The sequence below is a fragment of the Amia ocellicauda genome, chromosome 1 (assembly GCF_036373705.1).
Source record: "Amia ocellicauda isolate fAmiCal2 chromosome 1, fAmiCal2.hap1, whole genome shotgun sequence".
NCBI classification, from domain to species: Eukaryota; Metazoa; Chordata; class Actinopteri; order Amiiformes; family Amiidae; genus Amia; species Amia ocellicauda.
Genome location: NC_089850.1, coordinates 37,944,035 through 37,969,412, shown reverse-complemented (window position 1 = coordinate 37,969,412; position 25,378 = coordinate 37,944,035). Strand labels below are relative to the sequence as shown.

General features: G+C 36.3%; 1 protein-coding gene across 3 annotated transcripts in view; it reads left to right on the top strand.

Moving 5' to 3' along the window:
- Positions 1 to 25,378, top strand: part of ldah (lipid droplet associated hydrolase) — a 94,709-nt gene that overhangs the window by 44,708 nt on the left and 24,623 nt on the right. For all 3 annotated transcript variants that reach the window (XM_066704038.1, XM_066704047.1, XM_066704057.1), the window contains 2 exons: positions 4,730 to 4,899; positions 21,305 to 21,545. In XM_066704038.1, coding sequence (XP_066560135.1) covers positions 4,730 to 4,899; positions 21,305 to 21,545 — 411 coding nt within the window. The remainder of the gene's footprint in view (positions 1 to 4,729; positions 4,900 to 21,304; positions 21,546 to 25,378) is intronic.

The following is a 25,378-nucleotide window of genomic DNA, read 5'->3' as shown; positions in this document are numbered from 1 at the left end:
AGACTTCTGGGTGTCCCTTATGACACATGGAATTGCCCTGTATTTTGTTGTTTATGTTGTGTATAATGATCTCACAGGGGACCTTTTCTGGGACTGGAAAATTTCGGTGAACCGGTGAACCTATGGGGATCTTTCCCCCCCTGAATGGACATGGTTTCAAGTGATAAGCAGAATATTTTTAAAATTGATTACATACAACAATTAAAAGTGACTAGAAGAGAGAGACTTTATGAGAGTAATCAAAATAATCTGTTACTAAACAACATATTTTATAAACCTCCGAGAGCATAAGTGTAATTTTACGCACTTTGTAATCTAAACCAGGGCTGTATTTTGAAACATAAGTCTATTTTGCTACCTGTTAGATTTAATCTAATACGTGTGAAGTTTTTATGCAGTTTTATATTCTCAAAAATTCACCCTGAAATACAGCATGACATTTCTTCTTGGCAACTCTCCTAGTTTAAGTAATTTGAGTACATGTACTCAAAGAAAGAAGCTAATTAACCATGTTTAAAATAATCCTAAGAACTATTCTCAAGAGTAAAAGGTTTAGTACTGGGTCAGAGATCATAAATCTTGGGAACGTCTATTCGGAAGTGTGCCCTAGTATTTTCTAAGCATTCCTGTCTGCCCTGTATTTCAAGTTTTTTTTTTATATATATATATATATATATACACATATACATATATATACATATACATATATAGCATTAAAACATCACTCCATACAATCTGAAATGGAGGTAAGACACATTAGTTGATCATTGTGTGTTACGTATAAGTTTAAAGTTTAAATACGTTTTAAAAAGTCTGTGTTTTGTCTTTTACAGCTTTTCTCAGCTGAGTGAAATCATTTTTTTCATGCAGGTTTTTCAGAAGCTCAACTAATGCCAAATATATCTAAAGCTTTATATTTCTGTTAAGACCTAGTTCTCTCTTGTCAAAGCCTTTTTTACTTTCCTAGCCTTCCTAGCCTTGACCAATAACTTTAAAAAGCTATCTCCACAACCTCACAAAGTCAGTTACATACTGACTACAGCTGAAATACAATGAAATACTGGCAAGCAAAACACTAACCCAATAACAAAGCTTCAATGATGTTATAGGTCCTAGAAAGTTACAATTTTATTTTTAAATAAATGGACAAATCTTCCATATTTCACATTAACTGTTACTCAGAAATGCAAAAGATGTCTGGAGGCCATTAAGCTGTGAATTTTATTTTATATTTATTATTCCTTCCCCTTGCAGAAAAAATGTTGTAAATACTCCAGATCCCACCACAATGTTTTGTGTGAACACTGTGTGTTTGTGTAAAGAATTACAAAAACAAATTATGCAGAATAAAGGCAATCTTCGATGTTTAATTTTTTGTTTGTTCATGTTTGTTTATTTATTTTGTTTGTAGGCCATGAACTCTTGCATCAGGTTTAGTTAACTACTTTCTTTCACTTTTGATTAATTTCTGTATAATTAAAAAAAAAATGAAATAAAAGAAACAGAAAATAGGGACTGTTCTGTAACTATATCCTCACGTTCATGTAAGCTTCGAGGGAAACTTCCCAAAGGTCAGATTTGTGAGCATGCGCTGTTAATCACACCAAAGCAGACTGACCTGCCTTGTCAGTGAGAACACTGAGAACTGGCAGGAGAGCAGTAATTTAGGAACAGCTATAACATTTGCAAGGACCGATGAATCACTCAGTAAAATCATTTGGGTAGCAACAAGCACTGCGTTTTCCATTTTGTGAAATTTGTACAATTACTAATGGGATAGTAAGAAGTTAGCAAAAATACGTGTTTAGAATAAGTACATTTTTGCCAGATTCTCCATGTGTTAGGGGGGCGGCAGAGCAAGTTTATTAGGTCTTGTGGTGATTTTACTGCTTGCAGGCCATGGAGGAAAACAGGATGATGATGATCATTATTATTATTATTTGTATTATTATGTATTTCTTAGCAGACACCCTTATCCAGGGCGACTAACATTTACAGTGGTGCCCAATGAAGTCTTGAGAGTAGCAGCATGGATTTTCAAGGCTTGCTCAGTACTTTCTAATTTAACAAAAAGTGTTTTGTTGATTGTTTACGCTTTCCATTACTGTATTGATAGATACTGTATTATAATGTTATTACATCTGGAGGTCATCTGTGTTACTATTTCAAATCCATTACTTTCTCCTCAAGGTCTAATAATCTTACCTTACCTGACTTTGTTCCTAAACTTACATTCATTGGTTCTGAAAGTAGTTAGTTGTTCAAAATGTCTGCTTTTTTGGGGGCCAAATTGTAATTTAATTCTGTTTAAAAAAATATATTTTTAGATTGTACATTTGGAAGGCTCTCACACTTTTAGTGCCCTATTGAAGTAAAAATGTGGTGCTATGTCATTAAGTGTGCCAGAACTGTTTTTCCTCTCACCGAACATTGTTGATGCAGATTGCTGTTTGATGAAAAAGAGCTCCATCCATCCATCCCTTTGTGTTAGCACTTAAAAAATAAATAAAATAAATACAAACCTATGTGAATCGCTGGAGTGCAGTGGGGGAATTAAACAACAAGTGAAAGATGGATATGGAATGGATTTGGGACTCTCTGTACTGACAGGGAGCTGAGAGGTGCACTTTGGAAAAATGTAATGGAAGTGCAGCGCTGGACCTCCGTAACCGTTTCAGATTGAGGTAGCAGGATACAGGATGTGGATGTGGCTGCGAGCTCTGGGCTTTGGTCAGTCTGTAAGGCCTGGGTTGTGTCAGGACCCTTTTTATATTGATAAATGAGCAGTAATTGCATTCCCGCCGAAGAAATAAAGTCAGCAGCTGGCAGTGGGGTACCCATAAAAACACTGTGATGACAGATTTACTAAACTATTTTGGGCATGTTTTTCTTCTTTCGTTAGTTTGAGAATGGTGGATTACTGGATAAAATGCCAAATACAGTTTCTTCCAGCTAACTACCGTTGGGCTACTTATATAAAAACCGTAGTCTGTGCTCAGCATTGTATACATTTCTGATGATGACAGCGGTGTTAACCTTTTCAGCCTCTTCAACGGCAAAACAACACTTTTTTTTGGCACGAGAGATTTACAGGTATTGGTTAACGTGTTTTTATTAGTGTAAATTTAGCAGAATGTGTAGTTTAGCATTTATTTATAATGACACCTACACGTTGGGCTGGCATTGATACTTCACACACAACATAGGGTGTCTTTGTGATAGCTTTTAATAGGTGCAGCTGAATGTTTGTTTGTAAAATACACAGAACCTCAAGCCAATACTCTTCAGCCAATGTGGAAATTTAAAGGTCCATTTTATAACTCTAGCTGTAGCTAAGGATAAACTACTCTTTATTTTCACTCATTTTGGAGCTACATCTCCCATTAAGTGTTCATTTGTGAGTGAGGGTAAGTGACAGTACTGGGATTTTTTTTTTTACTTAAGTATAAATCTACACACAGTCCAGAACTTCCTTTTATATATTCTGTACAGTGTGTTCATCGCTGTTGTTGTCTTTTAAACACTTACTAACACTCTCCCAAGATACGTTAGTAATGAAACAGAATCCTCATTTTTAGCATTCTTGTGCAGATGTGTATACTATGGAAAAATTAGGGTGTTTATAACAGTCTGTAACAGTAGCTAAAGGTCAACTGGCATACACATTTAACCACTCTTTTTTTAAAGAATTTATAACACAATCCAATGTTTCTTGTGCAAATGTTTTATCACAAGAAATACTTAAACTTTTGTTGAGAGGGATGGTGTGCAAAAGAGGCATATAAGAGAAAGCACTGAACATTTTATTGAACATTTAAGGTCAGTTTAAAATCCACTGGCAACATCACTGAATGAAAGATATGCTGCTCCGTAAACTTCAGTTTTAGGATGATATACTGATCTCCAAGGTCTCATAAGTTTTGCAGTTACAAATAAGTGCCGGGCAGGCTTTTCTTTGTTCCCTGTGTGCCACACCAATTTGACCCCATTGAACTTCTATGGGCTTAATTAAAAATATATTCAAATATATTGCAAGGCACTGGCGGATGATTTGGCAGCTTCCTGCTGAGACGGAGGCAAGTTGTTGTCATTACATATTCATTGCGGAGAATATTTCTTGGGAAAAGGATTGAATTGTGAAAAAGGAAAAATTAAAACATAATCATTACTCTCAATGGACGTGACAGTGTTGGTGCCTCTGATTTCATGGCTTCGCTCCATAATGAGGAAGGTCAGGATTGTGACAGTTAGCCAGGCTTTCAGAGGTTGTCTTTTGGCGGTGATGAAGCTCTCTTTTGATTTATGGGCTATTTCCAAATGCATTACATAGCATTACAGCATAGAACCAGCAAGTATTTGAATATTTGTATACATTTTTGATATTTGTAATATGAATAAACGCCTTGCGTATTTTACTAGGACATCTAATGAGCTGAAGGCAGATACAGCTGTTCACACAGTGGAGACCCCACCTGAGGAAATGTAATTGTTAGCTTTCTGTGGCAGTTAACCTGGGAGGGGAGTACCAGTTTAATTTTGGGATTGTGGAGAGTACAATACAATTAGACATCATTAAAATTAACACTTTATATTATAGTATTGCTTTTATTTATTCTTATACACTATGCTGATACAGATATATTGTTAAGTAGTAATGTCACTTGATATTGCACAAATGTAATTTTATTGTACTAAACTTATAATTATATTTTTTTTTGTATCCTATCAGATACCGACCTAATGGAAATCGAGGATGTATTTGGACTGAATGGGCAGATTGAACACAAACTAGCCTTCCTGAGGCATCATGTCCCAAGACACATGAAACTTGTGTTGATTGGCCACTCCATTGGATGTCACATAATTCTGGAAATGATGAAGAGGGATCCTGAACTCCAGGTAAGGAGATTTTTCTGTTTCTGAATGTCTAGTTACCAAAAAATCATCTGAGCCAAAGACGCATGCTGTTTTATTATTGCTGGCCTCCATTTGTACCTAATTTTTATTTTTATATAAAAAAGAGAAACTTGAATTTCCATGTTGGCACGATTTCTTTACAGCCTGTTCTGCATTCAAGAGTTGCTCGTTTCCCATTGAAGTACTTCACAGCTCTTTACCCCTTGGCACTGGAACTGATGGCCTATTCCCTGTTATGATTTTAGAGTATACAATATACTAGCAATCAAAGGTATAGACGGTTATCAATGTGAAATTATTTAGCAAACAATACCCTTTAGTGAGCTTTGGTCAATCTGGCTCCTGAATCCTATAGAGGCACGTGAGTATTTGATTTAAATCATTACTGAAAAATACTCTTTTAATCAGAGAGCAAAGTGTGGGAACCAGCAGGTTCACCTGATATCTGTGAGGATGAAGTTCAGCCTCCAAAACTATAGTTTTGCTAGTTTATTGTGATATAGTCTTACAGGGTAAATGTAGAGCGTCTTCATGCTAAGGCAGTTTATATATACTTACAGTATCTCTGAATTGTATTTGAGGTTAAATCACTAGATTTTTTTGATCCCGTTCTTGAGCAAATTATTTTTTCTTTTCATTTTTAAAACTCATTAATTATTCTCTCAGCTGACGCCTTCACTTTCTTATGCTCTTCCAAAGGAAAACAAATCTCCGGTTGTCCTTCTCTATTATATAGCAGACCCATTACCTGTAAAATTAAACATGCCTTTTTTATTGCCTGTAAGTCACAGGCACACTGAGCTTGGGCTTTGTACACCTGGTCTAATAAACATTATTGTTAAAGAGCCTGGCTCAGAATCTGAAGGCGTTTTCCTTCTACTTTCTGTGAACCAACTCGCCGCGTAAGGTCTGGCATCGTGCACCACTCAGGGAATTTTGCAATATAAAAACCTTTACTCCAGCCGCATTGCATCGCAGAAGATTGCTTGCTGCCAAGAAACAAACATAAACGATTATTTTCTGTAACATATGATGTGCGATAATAAGAAACTCCTGTTCGCCTCAGTCTAGATATTTGTTTTGGAATAATGGATTCCCTTATGATTCCGGGCACTGAGGTATAGATCGGTGGCTGGATTTTACTGTGCTCATGGACGGAAAGGCCCAGAGTTCACTTGATTGTAGGGAGCTGCCTGGGGTTGGTTATTGTACTTTAAGGCCCTGGCACTCTGCCTAGTGCTTAAATGAGATTCTGGAGAAGCTAAACTGTGTCTGGGTTGTTCTTTCTATTATTTCTGGGCACACAGTTCAACGCTGTGGGTTGACTCAGTTATTGTATCCTTTATGGGTTAATTAGCCTTGTGTGCACTGCAGAAAATCAGTCAAACAAGATGACTTGGTGCATAGACAGATTTGGTGCTTCTTTATATTTTAGTTTCTTTCTATTTTTGCATTGATTTTATTCATCATTTTCGTTATTTGTTTCATGTATTTTTATTTATTTTGCATAATTTATTTAAATAAAGATGGTCCTGCAATTCAATTTAAGACAAGGGAAAGTCCTACACCATCATTAGAGACTGTGACAGGTCAAAAAAGGTTTTTATACGTCAAGATTTTCTAGGAATGTTTATGTGTACACTACTGTGCAAAAGTTTTAGGCAGGTGTGACAAAATGCTGTAAAGTAAGAATGCTTTCAAAAATAGACATGTTAATAGATTATATTTATCAATTACCAAAATGCAAAGTGAGTGAACAGAAGAAAAATCTACATCAAATCAATATTTGGTGTGACCACCCTTTGGCTTCAAAACAGCATCAATTCTTCTAGTTACACTTGCACACAGGTTTTGAAGGAACTCGGCAGGTAGGTCGGCCCAAACATCTTGGAGAACTAACCACAGTTCTTCTGTGGATTTAGGCAGCCTCAGTTGCTTCTCTCTCTTCATGTAATCCCAGACAGACTCAATGATGTTGAGATCAGGGCTCTGTGGGGGCCATACCATCACTTCCAGGACTCCTTGTTCTTCTTTACTCTGAAGATAGTTCTTAATGACTATTGCTGTATGTTTGGGGTCATTGCCATGCTGCAGAATAAATGTGGGGCCAATCAGATGCCTCACTGATGGTATTGCATGATGGATAAGTATCTGCCTGTACTTCTCAGCAATGAGGAGACCATTCATTCTGACCAAATCTCCAACTCCATTTGCAGAAATGCAGCCCCAAACTTGCAAGGAACCTCCACCATGCTTCACTGTTGTCTGCAGACACTCATTCGTGTACTGCTCTCCAGCCCTTCAATGACCAAACTGCCTTCTGCTACAGACAAATATTTCAGATTTTGACTCATCAGTCCAGAGCACCTGCTGCCATTTTTCTGCACCCCAGTTCCTGTGTTTCCGTGTATAGTTGAGTCACTTGGCCTTGTTGCCACATCGGAGGTATGACATTTTGGCCGCAAGCTTTTCATGAAGGCCACTTCTGATCAGACTTCTCCGGATGGTAGATGGGTGTACCAGGGTCCCACTGTTTTCTGCCAGTTTTGAGCTGATGGCACTGCTGGACATCTTCCGATTGCGAAGGGAAGTAAGCATGATGTGTCTTTCATCTGCTGCAGTAAGTTTCCTTGGCTGCGTCTACGGTCCTCAACATTGCCCGTTTCTTTGTGCTTCTTCAAAAGAGCTTGGACAGCACATCTGGAAACCCCTGTCTGCCTTGAAATGTCTGCCTGGGAGAGACCTTGCTGAAGCAGTATAACTACCTTGTGTCTTGTTGCTGTGCTCAGTCTTGCCATGGTGTATGGCTTTTGACAGTAAACTTTCTTCAGCAGCCTCTCCTTGTTAGCTGAGTTTGGCTGTTCCTCACCCAGTTTTATTCCTCCTACACAGCTGTTTCTGTTTCAGTTAATGATTGTGTTTTAACCTACATATTGAATTGATGATCATTAGCACCTGTTTGGTATATTTGTTTAATCAGACACCTGACTATATGCCTACAAAATCCCTAACTTTGTGCAAATGTACCTAGAAGAATTGATGCTGTTCTGAAGGCAAAGGGTGGTCACACCAAATATGAATTTGATTTAGATTTTTCTCCTGTCCACTCACTTTGCATTTAGTTGATTGATAAATATAATCTATTAACATGTCTATTTTGGAAAGCATTCTTACTTTACAGTATTTTTTCACACCTGCCTAAAACTTTTGCACAGTACTATATATACCCAAATATATTCACAAATCATAATTTCAGTATAAATAATTAGCATAATATTGTAATGACAAAATCTGTAGCGGTAAATATATAGCATCCGGGCTCTCCTATTACACCACACAGCTTATAGAAGTAATAAAATTAGCTTATTTCATTGCTTAAAATGTCTTTTAATACCATCATTGTAAGGGAGGTTCTCTGAAATGCCACAGTTGAGAGTAAAAATGTGCCAAGTCTGTCTTCTCTCCAGTATAACTTTCACACTGTGTTGTACTGTAATCATAGCTAAGCAGATGTAATGTACCATAACAGATGAGTGATAAAAGCTTAATCCTCCAGTGATAATGTGTCAAACATCCAATGCCTCCTCATGCTACTGTAGGATCACAGTAATGCACTCCTAGCCATCTGACTGACACGGTGCTACAGAGAGAGCCGAGACCCAGCAATCCGTGAGAACTGGGAAGGAAAAGAATAAAAGACACTCTGAAACGTCAAGAGTGAAGCCTGTAATTGCTGATAGCCCAAGGGTCAGTAGAAGTATGCTGAAGGAATGCGAGGCTGATCCCAAGGAGAAAGGATTTATGAAAACAATGGATGCCACTGGTTCACAAGCCGTGCTAAAGGATTGGATATGTAATCACTTACACTTTTAGGGGGATTGGTAAACTCGCATTGTTGGTGGTATAATGATTAAAGGTGCAATGCTGAAGCACTTAGGATTCACTTAAAATACTCCACTGCCTTTTTACACACCTTACAATGAGGTGAAAGGCTAGGAACTATGCATGTCAAGGAAAATGACACAAAGAAAGAAGATGTTCTCTACAGCAAGGGTTTACACCTCAGGTATTAGGAAGTTACATTAATATTAATAATAAAAATAATAATAATAATAATAATAATAATAATAATAATAATAATAATAATAATAATAATAATAATAATAAAACAAGGTTTTGCAATGACAAGCAACAATATTTTTCCCAGTTGATTAAATACAGGTTTCACCCCCCCTCCATCTCCTTACTGTTATTCTGTGTTGATTGTGATTAACTTATCAGCATCTCTTTAAATGGAGTCATCACGCTAGACAGCTCATTTCAGACTGGATGGAAAATGGAAACTGCCCACTAGAGGACAGCTGTAGCCTGTGTGTCCACCTCATAGTCCTACAGATTGTTGTCCAGTTACAAGGCCTCCCTGCTGCACTAGGACACAAAGATCGTGGCAGTCCCATCAGACCCAGTCTTGGGAGTTCCCAGGCAGGTATAATTCAGTGCTACAAGTGGGATCAACTGATGGTAAATGACACAGGACCTCTTAGTCTCAATAATAGATTTCTTCTAGATTCAACACATATCCTCATCATCATTTGCTATAACTGTCCTAAGTGGTCTGTCCCCAGAGACACAGGAGACAAGAGAAAGACAGTTTATCCATTGCAGAGCCCTATGCAAATGTTGTCTATGGTCAGTTTTGCCACAGTTGCATTTAAGAAATGCTCTATGAATGGGTAGTTTCTTTAAACATCACAACCACTTCATTATTATTTGTCTTTCATTTTACGGTAAATTAAAAAAAATATGGAAACAGTGTTTTGATCAATAGAGTTTCAGTGTGTTTCCTTTTTAAATAAATGCCCCATGTACAAATTGGATGTGTGTAATTACATACCATGCAATAAATGTGTATAGATGAGGCATTATTGTCACGTATACCAATAGAGCATGTTTTGTTTCGCCTGTGCCTTGTGGTCAGAGCAACATTTCTGCGGTTGATATGATTGGTAGATGGGTGTTTTTGTTTCAGAAACATAATCTTTTACCAAATCACCTATTCCACATTACTCACCCAACTAAGCATAACTGTTGCTATGCTGAAATTCTTTGAGCCACAGTCATAAGATACTAAAAACAGAGTGTTTGTATTTTTGCAAACTGTCTTTTCCGTAAAAAGAACATTCACACAGAAAAAACACACACACACACACACCTAAAAAACAGCATGGAGTTATTGTCCCCTGAGGCATATTTGAAACCCATTGAGAAAACACTCTTATCGTTAATAAGAAAATGTAATCTTTGACTCCAGGTTCCAGTAACAGTTCAAATTTCATAGTGACACCAAAATTCCAAATCTCAAGCACAGGATAAATGAGATTTTTAAAAAAAGGAGTGCATTAAACACAATACATGTTCTCTTTTTTTCTGTTTTTTTCTTCAAACTTAGATCAGTTCAGTTCCTATCCTTTGTTGATAACAAAGGTGCCTCTCATACATATATGGGTTCCTAATCACACTACAGTCTGCACACAATAACACTCAGTTGTTTATCAGGCACACTCTCATAGGAAAGCTCTCGTTAACACTTTGGGTTTAGTTTTAGTGTCTGTCCTGTGAGTCTGGTTTTGCCTTTTCCTAACTTGCAATGTCAGACCTTTCACAAACTAAGCTAGTCATCCCCATGGTCTTCAAAATTGGACTCCAACTAAGAGGCAAAAATCAATTCATGCAACCATCAGGGGAGGAGGCCTACTCCATTCTTTGGCCCTGACGTAGGAAAGTCTTTCTTCAAGCACAAACCGCTTTAAAGCTGTTCATAAAAAATCAGCAGCATGCTCTGAGTTCTAAGATTAAGTAAGTTTTCATAGTCGATCAAATATGTATATTTATTTCTTTAAGCACATATTGTAAGTCCTGAAAGTAATGCAGAACATACTAAGAAGAGTGCCCAAGCAAACACTGTCACCTAATACAGATTGCTAATACATCCTTTCCACAGCCATTTCACGTATTACTTTATTTTTTATGAGTGTGTGGTAATATATTCAATGTGACTCATTTTGACTATTGATTGTTCTGTTGACTTTATTGTAACAGATGGAAATGTTTCTGTACTACCTCAGAAACACCAAGTGAATGAACACTGACTAAAATACACACTAACCAACAATATTGATAACTATGTGATGCATAGATTGTTACATTTTTAAAGCTAAATATGATAATATGGAATTATATTTTAAGCAGAAAGAAATGTTTTCATTTATTGGTATATGTTTTGATTTTGTTCTGATCACGGAAAAAGAGATGTTGTTTTTCTCCATTACAGTTCATTTAGTTTTTCCTTACTTCTTTAAAAGAGTAGTTTCAGACAAAATTACAAGTTTTATAGGTTACTTGATGTAACTATATTTAGAATACCCCAAAAGGCTCAGCCTGTCCCTGTAGCCATTGTCTATTTACATGGAACCGTAGCATTTGAGCCATATGCTAGAAATTGCCGTTACAACTGACAGCTGCAAAAATCAGCTTTTGAAAATTCATATTCAGCCACAAGAAAAAAGGTCAAAGCTCTGGACAATTTAAAATGGGGTAATTTAGGCGAGAACATTTTTGTTATTTGACTCATCTGATTCAAGTATTTGTTGAAGACTTTAAATAGGGATGTAAATATACATATATTATTTTGATGACAAATAATAATTCCTGTACAACCCACACAAGAGATTTCTAGTAACTGATTTCTAGTAACTGTGTGAAATCACAAAATCATAGGTTTGTGTGAAAAGGACAAAGGTTTGTGCAGCCCGTGTCCTGCAAATGGTGTGAAGGATTCTGTCCACGGCGATAATATGCCACAAACAAAAGGGTCAGTGTCCCCAGAGCAGAGAGGTGTTCTGTTAAAGTTTGCTGAAAGGGGTGTTTTAATGCTCTTCTTCCATGGACACCAGCAGACTCACAGTGGGAGAGTGCTGTCTCAAGACTGGCCTACAGGCACTTCAGCCATGCCTCCTGCAGCAGGGGTCCCCGAGGAGACATATATTACAGGGAGGCTTTTGTTCTGAAGGAAATCAATTTAACCTTACTACGGTAACACAGCCCCTGTGTGTCCTAGCTATTCCCAGACAGCATTGTGTCGAAGAGGGGCTTTTATCTCTCTCTAATCACATTAAGCATGAAAAAATAGAGAAAGTCATAAAATAGGGGTGAAAGAATCTGAAAAACACAACTGCTAAACCTCAGTAATAAGCATTCTATCTGTCTTTCTGTCTATCTGTTGTATTTATATATATATATATATATATATATATATATATGTATGCATATATGCAAAACATCACACAAACACATATAAAGACAAATTTCGGAATACCTCAAAAGGTGATTGAATGACTTCTTATAGCAGAGTAAGAAGAATAAACCATTGTTTCTCAAATTCAAATTAATCAGATATTTTCTGTTGCTGGCATTTTACTCCAAACATTTTTCATCAAAATATCATACCATAACATTTCAGTCTGGTGAAGATTAGGCGACTAGGGAAACCACCACCTGTTGTTCAGTTTTCTTTCTTTCTTAATACCTATGGAAACTTTTGAATATTTTTTACCTAAAAAATGAACTGGTTATGGATAAATATGGATTAAAATATATATTCAGTACAGGGATTTAGCTAGATATCCATTTCATGATACCCTAACCGGAAGCATCCGGAAGCTAGGCATTCAGATGATTTATGGTTTAGTCCTGGAGAATTAATGAGTCACAGAAAGCATTTGTATTTGACAAAGCTGGAAGGGATATGTCAGAATCAGAATTATATTTAAATGCCTGTAAGTATACTGTACATTTAGGGAAACAAAACAAATCCCAGAACACCGGGATTACCCTCCACTGGTTATGATACTGTCACTGGCTCCATTGCATCAAGTTTATTTTCTCTCACCGAGGCGCTTAGCAGATGGAGGGGTTGTGTCTGAAAGCTGAGTTCTGATCCAAATAAACATGGCTAATAGGGATGTGTGAAGTAAGTGATGTTATCAGTGGGATTAGGGTAGAATAAACTAGCAAAAAGTAGGCTGGAGTGCACTGGTGTTGGTGCTGGGTGTTTAAACCATGACCAGGTTCCAGTGTGTGGAGAACGTGTTATTTTCTTGGGTAAAATAATCCCTATAATAAATACAATAATTATTGCACTAATACTATAATTTGCATAAATGTAATTAAGAAGGTACTCTCAGAAGGCTGGTACATGACACAGTGCAAACGCCTTCCTTTTCCTTCCTTTTATTATTGTATGACCATCTGACTTTTTAAGTTGTACCATATGTATAGGCCTGGGTACAGACCACTAAACACTTGGAGAGTTTTGAGGTGCCTCTTCCTCTGGAACTCATTATGGTCGGTATTACCCCAAAATTGGTAATTCTCTAGATGACTTTAATCAGGATTTATAAAATAATAAATTTGAAACAATCAGTTCCAGAAAATGGGCAAGAATCCCATTCCCAGTTGTTAGATTCCATTTGAAAGGAAGTTGATACTGTATATCCAACATCCTTTTGTACTCAACCCAAACAGGAGGTGTTCTTGGTCTTTGACATTTGTTTTTCGTCCAGCATACAATATTTTGAACTAGAATGTACTGTGCTGTAGCAGTAATTAATGAGGTATATGCAGAGGCTTACGTAAGTATTTGGTTACTTGTTAAACAGACATTTACCCTTTACACCATAAAAAAGTGGCATGGGACAGGTGTTTACAAGCTCAACAGCTAGTAAATAGTATTACTTATATTTATATTAATTAAAACATGAATTTATAATTGTGTGTAGGAAAGTTTTACAATTATCATGAATGTGTTTGCTCCTTGTTAAATATTTAATTGCCCAATATTAATCTTTTTTTGTACCTCCGTGGTTTCCTATAACTTGCTTAAGTCAGTTTCATGCCACCATTTTTCTTTGCTGATGGTTTTAGCTTATGCCTCCCTATACCACCTTCAGACACTTTTTGTGCTCAGTCAAGTCACCTAAATATCTCCCAATGAAGAAAGAACACTGAAATATCTATGCAAGACCATGTGTCCAATTATCGGGTGGAATAATTTTTTGCATTAATTATTTTCAATGTCCTAATTCAGCAATAATAAAATATAAGGTAATAAACGTACTCATCTCACAATTAGCGGTTCAGTCCTGGACCACAACTTGTCATGGCAAAGTGGGTCACAATTTTGAGTTAATGTGGGCCTTACTCAGCTATTGATTTTCTACAAATCACTTGTTCCTGAAGGGCTCTCCACAATATTTTACTTGGGATCGCTGCTCTAGAGTGTCATTCAGCCGTTCAAATGCCTCTCCTGTGCCCAAAACCTTTTCTATATGTAATGCCCTTCACAGAGGGTTACTCTGTCCATGCTCTTGCTGGTTGAAGACCAATAATAAATTGGAATAAATTCTCCATTAAGTGCGTCAAGGAAAATGTCCAGAGGTGTCATGACAAACATGCAGAATACGCTAAAATAAGATCAGAATTTCCTTTATGGAAAGCATCTATAAAAATGAGTGCCATACTTTTAAAGTCTCCTTAACATTTTAAATGCATGTCTAAAACTGCCATTAATAGGTCCTTTATATTACAGGACACAAAATCAAATGTTTTTCCTACCTGCATTGCTGAATTGACAATAAATGCTATTTCTCTCAAACATTTTAATGCGGCATACCTGTTTTTTTGGATATATAAATACATATTTTAATCCTATTTTACTAGTGTTACTGCAGCTGGAATTTTATTTTTACAATAACTAATTCTTCAACTTTTGGACAATTTTATAAACATAGTACAGATTGCCTTAAACAAACTGCTTTCGGCTTTTTAATTAAAGAGTGAGCTGCAAACTTAAAATCTAGCAGTCTAGTAAAAGTCAAGTGAAATGTACTGTATGAAAGTCACAATAAACCACAGACCTCTCTGCTGAGAGGGATTATTGTTGCTCTGTTTGAGAACTAACAGAATGAAGATAATCAAAGGTCCCCGGAGATCGACCGTGGCAATTTTTACAGCCTCCATGTGCCTATGAAATGTAAGGACAAGTGCAGTACAGGGCTTTCAGGTAAAAGGCTTTATTCAGTTTGAGCTTGAATATGTTAAACCTTTTGGAGTCTGGTGTAGACGGTTATTTTTGTTTTTTTTACATATATAAATTAATTCTTCCTTGCAGTTACAGTGGTTAAATTATCAAAAGGAAAAGACCATTTAAGAAAAGAAGGTGGCTGAAGCAGTGCTGCTGTTCAGCCAGTACTATTTCTTATCAGGACAGTACAAGAAATGGCTGACAAATCCATCTTAATTTTGGTTTGCAATGCTGGCACACATGGAAGGGGGTACTCCTGTGAATACTGTGAGCGGTATATTGGGATGAACATTTGGGCCATTACATACGCAGTTATACAATTTCTTATAGAATTTAATTGAACCTCCCAGCTCTGTTGTATTTCTAACTGCTCTATTAAAATGTGAAATCCTACCTTTCTAGACCTAGGGGCAGCTGTAAGAATTGAATGCAATTGTTCCCAATTCACAAAACCATTAGATGTAATTTTTGCACAGATGTCATGCCAATTTGTCAATCCTCCTGACCTTGGGTATAGCAGCAAACAGAAATACGCCACAGAGAAGTCGCTCATTTCATGGCAAAGGATGGTCATGTGTCAGTGGGATGGCATGGAAAACAATTTTGGATGAGGGTAAAGGAAATGGGAGTATCTTGTAAATAATATTTAATGACATTAATGTAGCTAAATAACAGTTCGGATAAAGTATATACAAAAAATAGTGAACAGATCCAGGATTAACACAGGGACAACATGTGGATCATCCACGGACACTTTGAAAACTACCTTCTTAGACTGACATGGGCAGTTGGTACTGAAAATACTGGTTGCCTTGGCTTGTCGGCATATTAATCGCAGACTTCGATTGTTGCAGACAAGTGGAATGTCGTGTCACGCAGTTCAAACCTGGCTCAATGAGACTCGGAGTACATTTTGTGTGGAGGAATATCTAAATAGGCTAGCGTTGTCTGTCACTTTGCAGCACCGTAGAGCATCTGCAGAGCATTAAAATTCCTTTTTTGTCATATTTATATCCCTTGTCTTTAGAAATCAGCCCTTTCATTATGACATTCATACCTTAGTTACTTTCTTTCTAGTGAATGGCAACAAGATGCTAAATAACGGGGAACAAGTTTAACTGCTTTCGTGACCTGAGCGAGCGAGGGCATTTTGTTTCTGAACTATTTGCTTTAGAAAAAAAAGAGATTTTTTTTCTTTAATATGTGTTTGTTTGCATACTGTTTTGTTGGTTTTAGCCAGAGTTTTCTGTGCAGAAGGTGAATTGCTTCTTTTGCATTCTTGTTGCATTCTTCAGTCCACTGGAGATGAGCTGTTTCTCATCAAAGCTGCTTCTTTTACACATCAGAGTTCACCTGCACCACAAGCCAAACAGTTTCACCTCTGCAAACTGATTCTAGTCCACAGTGTTTGTTAGGTGCCAAATCTCCCCCCCCCCCCCCCCCCCCAACACACACACAGCACTCCACTTTATAGGGTTTAGCATTTACTCATTTCTTCTGGTCATTGTTTATTCATTTGTACTTATTTCCTTCATAGGCGATCTCTAGATTTCTGAAACTTTAGAGAGCTGATATTATCTTTTTATACTTGCATCATTCATACTGCTGTGTAGTTCCTCACCTAGCTTTACCAATGTAGTAGCATGGCAAAATATTATGTTTTATTACTAGATTTATTTTTATTTATCAGGCTATTGTATTTAAAAAGATAGAAAGATACATACAATTATCATGAATGTGTTTGCTCCTTGTTAAATATTTAATTGCCCAATATTAATCTTTTTTTGTACCTCCGTGGTTTCCTATAACTTGCTTAAGTCAGTTTCATGCCACCATTTTTCTTTGCTGATGGTTTTAGCTTATGCCTCCCTATACCACCTTCAGACACTTTTTGTGCTCAGTCAAGTCACCTAAATATCTCCCAATGAAGAAAGAACACTGAAATATCTATGCAAGACCATGTGTCCAATTATCGGGTGGAATAATTTTTTGCATTAATTATTTTCAATGTCCTAATTCAGCAATAATAAAATATAAGGTAATAAACGTACTCATCTCACAATTAGCGGTTCAGTCCTGGATATTATCTTTTTATACTTGCATCATTCATACTGCCAATGTAGTAGCATGGCAAAATATTATGTTTTATTACTAGATTTATTTTTATTTATCAGGCTATTGTATTTAAAAGTAGGAACAAAGCATACTCTTTTCTTAGAGCTCGTACATACAGGTATTATGTAAAATATGTGGAAATCTCTGCACCTTTGCCTGAAAGTAGAAGTGTCCTCTTTGATGAGAGAATAACACCAGAAAATCTTGTCTGTTTTGTCATCTACAGTATCTTGGATACTTACTTACACAGCTGCATTAATAGAGCATATTTCCTTGACCTTTGCAGGTTTAACCTGCAGGTTCCAGCGTGCAGCCTATAAGAGAAATTTTGATTAATGTGACAGTCTGTCAAATTTGGCCAGTAGATCATCATTAAGTGCATTATTATGTTATCTTTGAAAAATGTAGTCGGTTTCAACTGACAGATAATAGCTTCTTTTTCCGCAAGAGGGAAAAAAAGTAAAAGAAAAATAAACCTACGCAACAGGAGCTCCCTAATATATATATATATATATATATATATAATAAATATATCACTGTAAGTGTTAAACTTGACAGGTAAACAAATCCTGCTTTCATTCCCAATGGAAGGAGTTTACAACCCATAGTTTACGTGTAGCGTTCAATAGTTCGATTAAATTGGTTTACGACAAGTGGTTCAAATTGTATATTGTATCTAATTGTACCTTGTACCACAGTTTTCACTTGAATTATCTCATTATTAATTTTTAATTTGATTATATTCTAAATATAGAAAGAACCACATTTCCCTTAATTTTGTGGTTGGTGCATTTAAGATGCAAGGAAAGATACATGTTGAGGAAGCTTAATTTTCTTCATGTTTTATAAGTGCCTGCACACATTTTCATTTCCGTGACATAGTAGCAGCAGGTGTAGTTTAACCACTGTATAATTCTTTGTGGTTATTTAAGCTCGTCTTTCACAGTTAGGGTTCAAGAAAACAGAGTGGAAGTCCTGTGAAAGTAGATCTGCTTACACATAATTTAATTCACAATATTTCCATAAGCCTTTTGTATTCGGTATGAGAATGATGTATCGGAGTATCAGAATGATGTCCTACAGCCTCAGACTCCTATGAATAATCTTAATTAAAGTGTTATAAACCCTGACAGAGTCCTGCTTTGCAGTATAGATCAGTGTTGATCATATCTGCAAACCTATGTTTGTTAAAATTATTATATTAAAATTCAATATAGTTATAAATCGAAAATGTCACAGTTGACATTTGTCAACGTGCTGGTGACGCATGCTGGTGTTATACTGAAATATGATGTTTTAAGTTTCCCTATTCCTTAATTTTTGCTTCTATTTTTGGTGACAACATACACATGCATATATCTAAAACAATCTAAAGCAGGGCAATTTCAGATATTTTGATGAAATTGTTAATGGAATCTTACAGAAGAAATAAGTACAGCCAAAGTTGCACTTCATGCAGTGTCTGAAAGTGTTAATAATACTGTAAAACGGAAGATACTGTTTCACTTATTTGAGAAAAAAAAAGTGGTACCCACATGGGAAATACCATCAGAATCTTCCTGCAAGTGTCAGTGTAGCCTTGTGCTACTGAACAGCCCAGGCATTGACAGGTGTTTCCTGTTACAGAAACCTTTCTTTGTTCCTTCTACTCTTTTTCCAACCTTGGTTTTCAACAGGGTGTTTTTGCAGTCCAGGGTGGATCCATGTCATGGAATCAAGAAGCAACTGTACTAAAAACAGGTTCAGCACGTGGCCAGCCCGGTTTTCAATGCAAATAAGTGCATCCTTGTTTCATGCTTATGAGGAAGAAAGAGGAGGAGAAGAAGTCGACAGTCTTGTGTTGTATTCTTGTGCTGTGATGATTCGTCATATCTGGACCCAGAATGTGCCGCAGCCACCAGTGAGAATAAGAAGTCTTCATCGCAGTACTTGGTTCCCAGTGCATGCAAAACATTCCAAATAATGTATCCCCACTTGATATAGTTAACCTAAACCACATTCAGGCACTTCATTTCTCTCAACACCTGTGTGGGATTTGCACCCTCCACATTGTTTTTAAACGGGTTTTGGTGATTTCTCTCGTTGTATTTATCTTTCCGACCTTTATTTATGTTTCCATAATTTCCATAGCTTGGATCTGCTTTAGAGCTTAGTGGAGGACTAGTACTACAAAGGTGACTCGTATTTCATTTGTAATCTTGCCAGTACAGTGGGAGAAGGTGTGAGTCTGAGAATGAGAAAACACAATCAAGTTAAGGAGGGCAAGGAAGGCCAGTAAAATGTCTCTGCCAGATAACAATTTGGAAAATAAAAAGCCATAATCCCAGGACCAACACTCCAGCTGTTGCACGGGAACGTAAAAGTCCCAAGCAGATTTATCACCACCCCTAGTTCATAGTTGTTTTTAATCCGGTGGTCCTTTCCAGAATGACTCTTAAACACCCTTGTTGGAGTCCGAACACACAAAAAGGTTAACTTTGGCCAGAACCGATTTGTACTCGCCAGGTCATTTAGGGAAATGGGAAATGATGTGATAAGGTTGATAATGAGTGGAAAAACTTTCCTTTGGATAACTACTATGTGCTTTTTTCCCTTCTTTCCTTAAACTGTATTATGAAACAGTAAGTGCGGCAAATCCTTGCTTGCATATATTTTAGATTTAGTAGGGGTAACTTATTCTCTTTAAATCAATGTTACCTGCCTGTCTTAAACATTGAAAACTTCAAACAGGGATACAAATGAATGAATCTGACACCTAAGTACTAATCAGAATCTTTATTCTGAACTGTGACGTTCCACAAGGAGAGACCTCACACTATAACCCAGTTTATTACATCAGTAAGCAACAAGGCCAAACTGTTGCTCAGCCAACACCAAAATTTCAAGCTAGGACAATACAAACCTACACCCAATTGAGATATGTTAGTAGAAAAGCAACCCTAACCATATCAAGAGACTACATTTACTGGGACTCTAACCCTAACCCTAGTCTGTACCAAAAAGTAACCCTAATGGAAACTCTGATCAGGAATCATTAAGGGAGTAAAAGCTGCAAAGTGTGTGACAAATAAAGGCCTTGGTTGACGTTAATTTTTTGTCATATAGTTTACTGTTTGTTGTTGTTGATTTTATATGCAGAAAATATTTCTTGATTGACCTTAGTTGGGTGAGGAATTTTAAAACCATTTCAGGACTTGACATTACTTGAAAGTAGTATACATGTGTTCCTGTATGAATAAATTAAAATGCACGTTTTGCAATTGTTTTTTTTGTTTTGTTTTATGTTTTCTTGAGTGAGATTATTAACGATTATTATCATTCAAGACACCTGACCACTCCATTAACTGGAATATGGTTTATAATGTTAAAGTAGACTGAAATAGAAGAGAAATTAAAAGCATTCCCTCTGTAATTGTTTTAAGAAATTTATTTATTAATGTATTTTAATCATTTTACATATTATTATCATTATTATTATTATTATTATTATTATTATTATTATTATTATTATTATTATTATTACTAGTAGTAGTGAGTATGAGAACAAACTGCATTTTGTGTAACTTGCAAAAAGACTAAGTCATATGTTCTGTAGTCATCTACTTGTAACAGGTGTAAAATTGTATTGTTGAAAACATTTGGAGAATGTACTTTTTTTTGTCTTGCTCATGTTCACAAATTGGAGAAGTGCCACCCCCATACTCTTGGCCTCCCGGGCCCTGCCTATCACTCACACTGCTTTCCATAATAGTGCCCTCTTGTGGGTACAGCGGCAGTTCAGATGCACAACAGGAATTGTCAGTGGAATTCGACACTTGTCTCAGGCGCAGCTAAGCTACCAACCTTCAGCTGCTCTGGCATCCCAAGCAGCAGTAATTACCTTTGCCATTATTAATGCATCTGACAAAGTGCACTCCAGTTCAAAAGTAGACAAAAAAGAAAAAAATTGAGAGCATTATTTCCTCAGATTTGATATGGTGATGGAGGCAACAGTGGTAATAGTTCAAGGTAAGTAGTAGCAGAGTACTACTCTACTGGAACTGGGGCTTGCTTTAGGGGACGTATTAAAAAAGAAAAACATCACACATAACAAAAAACAATTCCTCTCTCGCTGTTGTTCTTGGTCTGCAGGTGCTAAAGTCCGTGCTCCTGTTCCCAACAATAGAGCGCATGGCCCAGTCGCCACAGGGGAAGCTTATGACGCCAGTGCTGTGCAGACTGCGCTACGCCACGTATCTCCCCGTCTTCCTGCTGTCATTCTTGCCCGAGAGCATCAAAGTCTCCATGGTGAGGATGGTGCTGCGGGGCCTGCAGTCTCTGGACGAGTCCACGTTGCCGGCCTCCATCAACCTCTTTAGTGTGGACTGCATAGGTAAGGTGACGGGTTCTCATTCATTACGAGCTGCACACCGCCCTTGATAATCTCATTCATTTCACTTTTTTTGCTTGTCTTTTGGAGTTTGCATTATTTTTTGGCATGCACTTTTAGGATATTTTATATTAATATAGGTAATATTCTCATATAAAACCATATGTTCTTAATTGACTGCATGTTTTAAGCACATTTTGTTTCGCGTAGTGACTGGAGATCATACACCAAAGTCCACATGCAATAATTTCTCTTTTAGTACTAAATGTGGACAGCAGTGTGTTAATCTATCAGAACACTGTTGTTTCGGTTGTTTTCACAGTTTTTTTTTTAAATTCCAGTATTTTTAAATCTCATAATATTAATAATAACTAAACGGCTATGCATCCCCAACCCCCACATTTCATTTGGAAGAAGGGGTTACTTAGGGGTTATTTCTCCTAGCACCTTTACATTTAAATGTATGGACCATTTGTTTTTCAGAGAAACATGAATGTGTTAATTGTTAAACAAAATGTTTTTATACTGGGAAATGATCACTTAAAGTAGTTGTTGTCTGGAAAGTAGGTTGCAGATGTTGAACCACCAGCGTAATGATGGGTGTTCCATTTATTTTAATGCTTGATTATGTCTTCAGTCTGTTTTTGTTTTGTTCTGTTTTTGTTTCCCATCTGTTTGGTTTACTACTTTCTGCACACATTCTCAGCTTGATTAAAGTATGTTTCCCTGCAAAAACATGATGGGCAGCACAGATGTGAGATACATAACTGGTATTTAATGGGAAAAAAAGAAAAGAAAGAATTCTGAAGTATTCATCAAGGCCAAGTAAGGAATAATTGTGGTGGCTTGTAAAAATGTTTTTTCTCCCTCTAATTCTTCAAGAAAATTGTAAATACAGTACCTTTCCCTGACTACTTCCATTCACTGTGTCCTGAAAAACACCCCTTTCAAAACTGAACAAACCTTTTGGCACCGTTCATAGTCAACACTTTCTTGTATTCTAAGTGAAGATTTAGCTTCTGTAAAGCATTGAAAATCCTGGATGATAGTTCAGAATGGTAGTCCAGTGGTCTTGCATCATGAAACAGCCCTAAAGCCGTGTATTTCTGAAACCAAGGTCTGAGGGAGGAGAATACAAACTGATTAAGAAAGGTCATCTTGTACAATACAAAACAAGCCACCTGCAATGGTTAAATAAATGAAAAAGAAGGAAACAATTATTCTCCATTTTGACGATATATTTCAGTGCCACAAGAAATGATGGCTTTAATTATATGATAAATAATTATAACTAAAATCTATGCCAGAAACAAGATAGTATATTTCCCTATCTTTAATTAAACATTTGTATTTATTTATTTTTGTTTTGCCCTACAGCTCCCCATTCTAAATCACCAGTAGCCCTGTCAGGCTGTGAGACGTGCAGATATGAATATTGAAATCTCAGTAAAATGTGCTAACCCCAGTAAAGAATAAGATGTGTGTGAGCTTTTGTCTGTCTCCAGAACAGAATAGTGTATTAGAGTTGACGATCCAGGGGGAGTATGATTAATGAAGTGACTGAATATATTCTCTGCCAAGGATTTTGTAAAAAAAGTAAACATGTCATTAATTCCCTCCAAGCTTTTTTTAATATGGTTTCAGGTGAAGGGTAACGAAGTTAACGTTTTTTCACTTGGATTTAGTGATCATAATAATATTTTTTAATATGCGTTCTTCTGATTTAAAGCTGTATGTCTTTGTAGTGAGAATTTAGTTAAATTAATTCAGTAGCTGTGACAATTTTGAATTGCTGTTAGATATCTTACATTTAGGGGAATTTTCTTTTAAATAAAGTGATAAGTGATTGTTTAAGAAGCCAATTTAAACATATGAGTAAAATTAGAGAGTCAGAATACTAACAAACAATATAGCCAGTTGTTTGTCACCTGTACATTTGTACATATTTCACATTTCAGATTGAGTGATTTCTATTCTTTATTTTCTTTGTTGCAAAGCATTTATTTATTTAGTAGTTTTATCCTTTGGCACCAAAGGGAGATTCAATTTTTTTTCTCTCTTTCTCTCTCTCCCTCTCTCTTTTATAAAATGAATAGTCAGTTGACAGGTATAATTCACAAAACATGTTTCTATCAGATTAAACTTCCTGAGTTTATTTTAAGATATTTTATTTTTCATAACCCTTTAATTAATTATTTTACAGGGAACATGTATTTAATAATGAGCTGATGAGAAGTATGTATGTTTCAGAAGTATGATTTAATACACTTTTTTAACATCCAAAATCTGTGAAGCATAATAAGTCTTGCATGGTCATGAAAATAATGCCAAATGATCAAGAATGACAGAAATGATATAGTATGTGTGTGGTTACACTGTTATTTTGAAAAGTTTGTTGTTTTTGTTAAATCTGGGTGATATACAAGAACGGTGTATTCTGCTGCTGGTCCTTTGCATATATGTGATTGATTCTACAGAACACCAGCTTTGAAAACAGAAACACAAACCTCACTTGAGCAAGAGTAGACTCACACTGGATTACACAGGGGAAAGCAGGCCTCTTTTTATATTATAGAGTGTCTGATATTGTTTAATGAAAAAACAAGTCTATGAAATATATAAACATTTGCATATGAAACTCAAACCACCTTTTTGCATGGTAGTCTGTGTATGTTATAATATAATCATGGTGCTTATTAAAAAATAAAATGAGTAGATAAGTGGGCACATATTATATATAAACATTTATTCATATATAAATGTATATTGAATTTCCTAATTATTTAGTATATCAATATATCAATATATATATATATATATATATAGAATATGTGTCCTATGTAATGCTGTTTTTTTTTTCCTTGTATATATCATATTTTTTCACGCTAGGTAGGTACTTGTTATGAAACAAAAATATAAAGTTACTGGAGAACAATATCAGCATTGCACGATCATTTGAAGCACTTTGCTAAAACTATAAACTCACCGCACGTATTTACCAATTTAATTGTCTCTTGTTCAGCTTGGGGAAATCTATCGATCACTTATTGTTGAGAGAGTATAATGGCAAACTAACTACCTAAGCAGAAATATCAGCAAAATCCTGTAAGGAACACAGAACAGGTCATGCAATAGGCAAGCAGTTAAATAACAGGAAATTGAAAGGGGCATTTACTAATCCCTTAAAATAATCCTGTACAGTCCTTTAATGAGACATGGAGTTTGTGTTGCACAGTAACAGTTTCATTTTCCCTTAAAAAATATATAGTGGAAATTGAGAAAGATTTTGTGAGGAAACATTGGCTGAGTTGGATGTCTGCCTGACATTTTAACAAAGTAATTTTGGAAAGAACTGTTGTGTGTAAAGGAAACTCTTTATATTGATTAGCTTTTTTTATTTTTGTCTTACACTCAGGGCAGTTAAAGGAAAGTTTGGAGTAGTCTTTATTGATATTGTCGCTTGGAATTTTTTTTTTCTTTTTTTTTTCCATAGGTATAAAGCTTAGGTGACTCAACCCCTATGAAACAAGGTCCAGTCTCCGAAGGATGTTTTCATTTTGCAAACCTTGTACCCAAGATCAGGCCTCTCGTGAACTTGATTACATCAAAGGCCTGTCACTCGATTAGGTTTTGAAGTTTATTTGTGAATCATGAGCAGCCTGTACTCACAATATACACCAATAGGAAGAATCCTCAAATCTTTTCCTCTGGCCTGCCGATCTGTACAATCTATTGACCTTGAAAGCAGTCTTGCCTTCCCTGTTTGCTTTGGCCTTCTTGTGTTTATATATTTCAGCCTTAAAACACTTCTGTTGCTGATTCCGATATTTGTATCA